Source organism: Camelina sativa, chromosome 3 (assembly GCF_000633955.1).
Source record: "Camelina sativa cultivar DH55 chromosome 3, Cs, whole genome shotgun sequence".
NCBI classification, from domain to species: Eukaryota; Viridiplantae; Streptophyta; class Magnoliopsida; order Brassicales; family Brassicaceae; genus Camelina; species Camelina sativa.
The window spans coordinates 10,498,331-10,504,789 of NC_025687.1; the positions used below are offsets into that span (position 1 = coordinate 10,498,331).

General features: G+C 37.7%; 2 protein-coding genes and 1 pseudogene across 2 annotated transcripts in view; 1 reads left to right on the forward strand and 2 right to left on the reverse strand.

Moving 5' to 3' along the window:
* Positions 1-731, reverse strand: part of LOC104776404 (ethylene-responsive transcription factor ERF019) — a 2,195-nt gene extending 1,464 nt beyond the window's left edge. Inside the window, exon 1 of the mRNA XM_010500466.1 lies at positions 694-731. The gene's annotated coding sequence lies outside the window, so the exon portion shown is untranslated. The remainder of the gene's footprint in view (positions 1-693) is intronic.
* Positions 62-742, reverse strand: LOC104776403 (ethylene-responsive transcription factor ERF019). Its single transcript, XM_010500465.1, has one exon. It carries the CDS (start codon positions 677-679, stop codon positions 245-247), a length of 435 nt encoding a protein of 144 aa, XP_010498767.1. The 5' UTR covers positions 680-742; the 3' UTR covers positions 62-244.
* Positions 5,239-6,458, forward strand: LOC109130418 (annotated as a pseudogene).

The window sequence follows — 6,459 nt, forward strand, 5'->3', positions numbered from 1 at the left end:
ATCAGATACATGTTTGTATTCTACAAAAATATTTTTTTAGTACCTAAATTCAAATCTTCAATTACGAAAACATTATCTTGCCGCCGCGAGGCTTCTTTAATAGATTCGTGTACAAATACAATGGACCAGACTTCACTGGTACGTTGAACCAAACATTGATCAAAACCTTACTTGTATGTGTATATTCACAAGTCACAACCCTTTTGGTGCATACTACGTACTAGGCTCCAAAACAACGCTTGGATCAAACGTGATCGTGACCGTCCAGATAATCATACACTGAAATATTCAACGGCTCAACTTCATCAACTCCTCCATTCTCATAATACGTCGTCGTATCACCATACCCGGAGTTCACGCTGGTACTGTGGACGATTCCGGCGTCAATGGCCATCCCGGCGTTAGAAGCAGCTTGCTGGATAGATCTCGGAGAACTCTTGGAAGCGATCGAAGGATTAAGCAAATGAGGGAAGTTGAGAGACTCTAACGAATCGGGTTGGTGTAAACAGAAGAAAGCTACGTCGTGTGCTACGGCGGCTCCTTCAGCTGTTGAGAATGAGCCTAACCAAAGACGGTCGCGAGTTCCCGGAACTCTAATCTCCGATACCCATTTCCCCCATTTCCGGCGACGGATCCCTTTGTACTTTGGTTGAGTTTCATCGGATTCTCTGTAATCCATTTTTTATGACCGATGTCAAGAAAGAAGAAGAAGAAGATACTTTTGAGTGTTGTTTGTTTATGTTTTGGTTTGAACTTTGAAGATACGAAGACTATTTATACGTTGAAGTTTGATGAAAGTCAAAATAATGAATATATTAATATTATAATATACTGTATATGAATGAGAATGAGGTTGACCAAATTATATATATATTTTTAAAAAAAAATCTAGAGGAAACAATCAACTGGTCAAAGTATGACCCCTTTTTATTGTTTGTGTGGGGTTTTCAATTAGACATGTGCCCTGACCGGTCCAATTCCTTTTTACAAGTTGTAACTTTTTTGTTCTTCTTCTTTTTGGCTGTGTGACTCTAATAGTAACTAGTTCAATGTATTTGGAGATTTACAGTCAATTCTTTTTCAACAAGTGGTATTTACTGTATTGTTCCGTTCAAACCAAATGATTGCATTGTATTTTTTTTTCATATGTAAAAATTGTTAATTACTAGTATAATTTAAAGATTTAACTATTAATTTAAGCACAGTGAAAAAAAAAATAAAAGAAAAAAGTAGATTGAAAAAAACTCCCAACGATGAAGAACGTGAAAACGTCATCATCTTTGGTTAAACCACGTGGGGGATATAAGATGAAGAGAACACAACAACAAAAGACCTTCCTTTTTTTTGCCTTTTTTGGGTTCAAATTGCGTCATGCGTGACGTAAAACAGTCACCGTCTAAACCGGGTCTTTTTTTTTTTTGGTTGGGTCTGTTTTTTGGGTATTTGACCAAAAAGAATCTTGTAATGAAAAAAACTACAAGTCCACGGACTACACACAGATACAAGTACAACTGTCCCAAACTAGTTGGGGGAAAAAGTTGTTTTTTGTCTTCTTCTGTGTGTCTTTAATACGTATCCATTGGATGAGACATTGGTTGTCAGAATTTAGTTTCACACACACAACCACCATCCTCTCAAACACGCGAAACATCCACGGAGAAAACCCAAGTCTCGTCATGTAATTAATAAATGTGGTTCATATGCGTAACCAATTCCTTATCTTTTTACTTTGTTTTGGTTTGTCTGTCGTCTAAACACAGACATTTTAGGGAGTTTGATTGACCGACCCTTCTATCACAGTCACCGACTCTTTTAGAAGTAACCAAAGAATTGAAATTCAAGATTAGAGTGTTTTTTTTATAAATGTTTTTAGTAGGGTTTTATTGATATTTGACTAGATATATATATCCCCGCCTAACGTTTTTTTTAAAACACACATAATCAGATGATGGCGACGACATTCCTTCTGCAATTGATCTTTAGATTCCAAAGCTTTAGTGTAATTTTTCATACACAAAGACACCTCCTTGAGCTCAATGTAATGTAATCTACTCCTTCAAGTGTCAAGACATTGTCCCATATGTGTTTTTTTTTCTTTCTTTTGTAATTGATATATTTTCTGTTACAATGTCAACAAATCAACGAAAGGCTTAGCCCAATACCAAACAGAGCACGACTTGGGCCTAAAAGCATATTGGTCTTGATTGAAAGAACAATATTCTATGCCAGCCACTTAACCCTATCAGTCTCATCGATAAAAGGAGCATAAAGGGCGACTGTTGAGTTTCTTCTACTCTCCTTCAGTTTCTTCTTCTTCAACCTACTTTTGCATTTTGCTTACACCAAAGCTAAATTCTCTTTTTTTTTTTAAGGATGTTGAGTAGGGATAACCTTGATGCGTTTGCAGCCCATATAAGGGACATGTCTCCAGGATATAAACTGGCCAAGGCTGAGTATGAAGGTGTGCGTGAAGTCAGGTACTATGATTTGGAAGTCAAAACGTTAGAAACCTTTAAATCGGGGAATGTAATAGGAGATACCGCCAGTTATGCAAATAGTATTGTTGGAGGAGGTTTAAGTTGTTTAACAGAAGATACTTTCATTATCGATTACACTCTAAGCGCCAACTTGTTAGGTAAAGCAGTTTATGGTGCAATAGACTGTCTTGGTCTATATTTCAGAGTTAACTGGACTGTGCGAGAGGTAGTGGTCGAGTTTTATACTCCTAGTGAGCCAAGAACTTTGAAGATACCGAATGATTTGGGGAGGGTATTACATGAGGGTACGGTAAGAAATTTAGCCCAATTTGCTGAAATGACTGGTTTAGACCCGAGGCATGTGGGATTATCTGAGGCTCAGAGGTTGGTTACAGTGTTTCAAAGCGGTTCGGTAATACAAAGTAAGCTGACAAGGCTAGTTAAAGGATGTTTGATCTATCTAGATCATTTGGAGAGTGGACCAAAGACGTACGAGAGAGCTGATCTCCACACTCTACAATATAAAGTCAAGGATCTTTTGTCTACATGGGATTTGAGGAACACAGCTTATGTGTACACCAAACATGAAAGCGATGCAGCGTACAATTTGGTACTGTATGCAATGTGTCAGAAGTACCCTAGCCCGCTTTTCGGCGGGGTGGAGCATGTCAAGATACCAGCTGATAGTGATGTTATCATTTTAGTTGGATACTACTCGCCAATGAAACATTATCGCAATGTTGTGGTGTCACCAGCGCTAGTATGGGTGCATTACTTGAGTACTCATATCAGTTTGGTATAGGGGAAGATTTGGAGTCGGCGATGATAATAGCGTGTTCGTTAAGGCAGAACAGGTATCTTGATTATGTCGGTTTACCGGCTGTTGTTAGCAACTGTGATTTGGTCTACCCTGTTTTGAGTGGAATTGAAGCTGGAGGAGTAAGACAAAGGTGTACTATATTCTCTAAGGAATCGGGAATTATGTTGGGTAGGATTCACCAAATGGCTTGTTTGGTTCTTTTCAAGGATTTCGACACTAGTTTTAGAAACACCGCGGAACGTGATAGGACCATGAGGTCAGAGTTGGGTACAGAAATCTTCAGTCTCATTGACTATATGGAGGATCAAATAGGTACCGGGATATTTCAAATGTCCAAAGACATGATTTGGTTAAAGTATCTTCGAGACGAGGCCATGGTTAGACTAAGAAACCATTCGGTTTTTGAAGGGTTTTGGCTGATTAAGAATCCACGTAACGTTTTGGAAGATGGTGTGATTAAATGTCTCAAGCAAGGGGTAAATTTAAAGCACCAGATCAGATTTGGTAATCATCTCGATAGTTTTGATATTTTGAAGAAAGAAGTTGTTCTTGGTGGTGGTGATCCGGAACTGGAACTTTCAGATGGAGGTTTCAATGTGTGTGTGTGTAACATTACGAGTGCTATAAGCAGGCCTGTGAAGATTCCTTCGTTCTCGCACAAGTTTATCGTGTCTCACAAATCTGATTGATGGTCTCTTCTCATTGGCTAATGATTTGGAACATGAAATTCATTTGCCTGAATCTCACCAAATTTCATAGCTTTTCGACAATTGGAAAATCTGCTTCACAACTCTTTGCCTATCTGTAGTAAGAGACTATCATTGCTTTTAGAAGTATTTTTATTAGTTTAGTTACCTTTTGAACTTGGTATGGAATCATGAAGGAAAAAGTGTTCAAGGCAAACCATATATGATATTTACCTTATATTGCCAACCTCTTATCCAAAATTAATTTAGAGAATATAATTATACAATTACAGTATTATGTTTTGTGATATTATGAGATAATTTCTCTATAAGATCAAATTGGGTTATGGAGCCATGAAGGAGGCTGACTCCTAAGGTCATATTTTACTATTTTTAGATATGATTTTTAAATTATAATTTTTCGGGTTTTGAGGTCAAAAAAAAAAGAATTCGGTTTTTGAGGTAAAAAAAATAAAATTCGGTTTTTAATTTTTGTAACAGATTTTAATATTTGTTTTTTTTCTTTTATATTTTATTTACAAAAGAAGATAGAAAAAAAAAAGAGAAAGTATAGTGACTTTTTCTTAAAATTATGTGGATTCTAGCTTTTGTTAAAATTTGTAAAGAAAAACTAAAAGCCAAAAAGGTAAAATCTATTACAAAAACTAAAACCCAAAAATCAAAAACCAAAAACTATAATCTAAAAACCATTTAAAACCCCTCAACCATTCATGGCCTTACTAAACCTAAACCATATTTATAGGTAATTTCGTAACAGAAATTTCCAAATTTTCGAAATTTTACAGTCATAATATATATATTTTTTCTTACTTAATAATTCTAGTCATATTTTTTTTCCCCAGGCGGCGAAATTATTACCGGTAGAGTTTTGTGGGCTGAAATGGGTCCTTAAGTGAACAATTTCTAAACAAGTGGCCCAAATAATACACTCAATTTGAGTTTCTTTCTTCTCCTTTCTACAACAACCTTTACGCGCGGCTTCTCCAGTTGTCCTAATATACCTCGCTTCGTCCGCTTCGGTCGGCGCTGTCTCCAAATCTCCTTTGTTTTTTCTTTTTCCCTTCCTAACTAAGTTGAGTTCTGTCTCGTCCTTTTGTTCCATGCTTCTCTAGATGTACACGTGCTTCCATGTTTCACCTGTATACGGTATGTTTCGCGGACCACATGTTCGATGAAATGCCTCAACGGAACCTTTTCTTCTTCTTTTCTCATCTTTCTTCCTTTGATTTTCAGACGGAGGAGCAAAATTGGATGATCATTCGCTTTTATAGATGAAAATATAAACGACACTCATTCTTTGCAGCGATCATATGCTGCTTACTGTATATGCCGTCTTCTCCTTCTCGCTCTATACTCATCAGAGGTCTCACTGTATCCCAATTTTTCAAGTTCATTCCTCATTCTTAGAAGCAGCCACCGAGACCCATATCAAAACCCCAGTATGAATCAGTCCCAGCAGCTCTTTTCAAATCATTTAGATATTGCATCGCTCATGGTCAGTTTTATGAAGCTTTCAGAGCTTTCTCTCTGCTTCGTCACCAGTCTGGTTCTCACGAATTCGTTTTCCGTTCAGCGGTTTCCCTTTTATCCACATGTGTGGAGTTTAAGGAGTTCGTTTCAGGGCAGCAAATTCATGGTTATTGTATCTCGTCTGGTCTGGAGTTTGACCCTGTTTTGGTCTTAAAGCTTGTTACTTTCTACTCTGCTTTCAACCTCCTTGACGAAGCTCAGACCATTACTGTGACCTCTGACATTTTCCATCCCTTTCCGTGGAATCTGCTGATCGATTCGTATGTTAGGAACAAACGGTATGAGGAGTCATTTTCTGTTTACAAACGAATGATGAGTAAAGGGGTTCGACCGGATGAGTTTACTTACCCGTCTGTTCTCAAGGCTTGTGGAGCAGTTCTAGATTTTGCATCTGGAAGAGCAGTTCATGGCTCCATTGAGGTGAGCTCTCACAGATGCAGCTTGTATGTCTGCAATGCGTTGATATCTATGTATAAAAGATTTGGTAGAGTAGATATCGCTCGGAGATTGTTTGATATGATGTCTGAAAAGGATGCTGTCTCATGGAATGCAGTAATTAACTGTTATGCTTCTGAAGGAGACTTAGAGGAAGCTCTTGAGCTTTTTGATAGAATGTTACAATCTGGTGTAGGAGCGACTGTTGTAACTTGGAACACATTAGCTGGAGGTTGTTTGCAGATAGGAAATTATGTTGGGGCTTTGAATTGTGTACTTGGGATGAGAAATTACAACTTGGGATTAGACTCTGTAGCTATGATTAATGGTTTGACGGCATGCTCACATTTTGGGGAGTTACGGTTGGGAAAAGTATTTCATTGCCTTGCAATTAGTAGTGGTTTCCATAACATTGACAATGTTCGTAATTCGTTGATCACATTGTACTCAAGATGCGGTGATCTTAGGCACGCCTTTTTAGTGTTTCAGG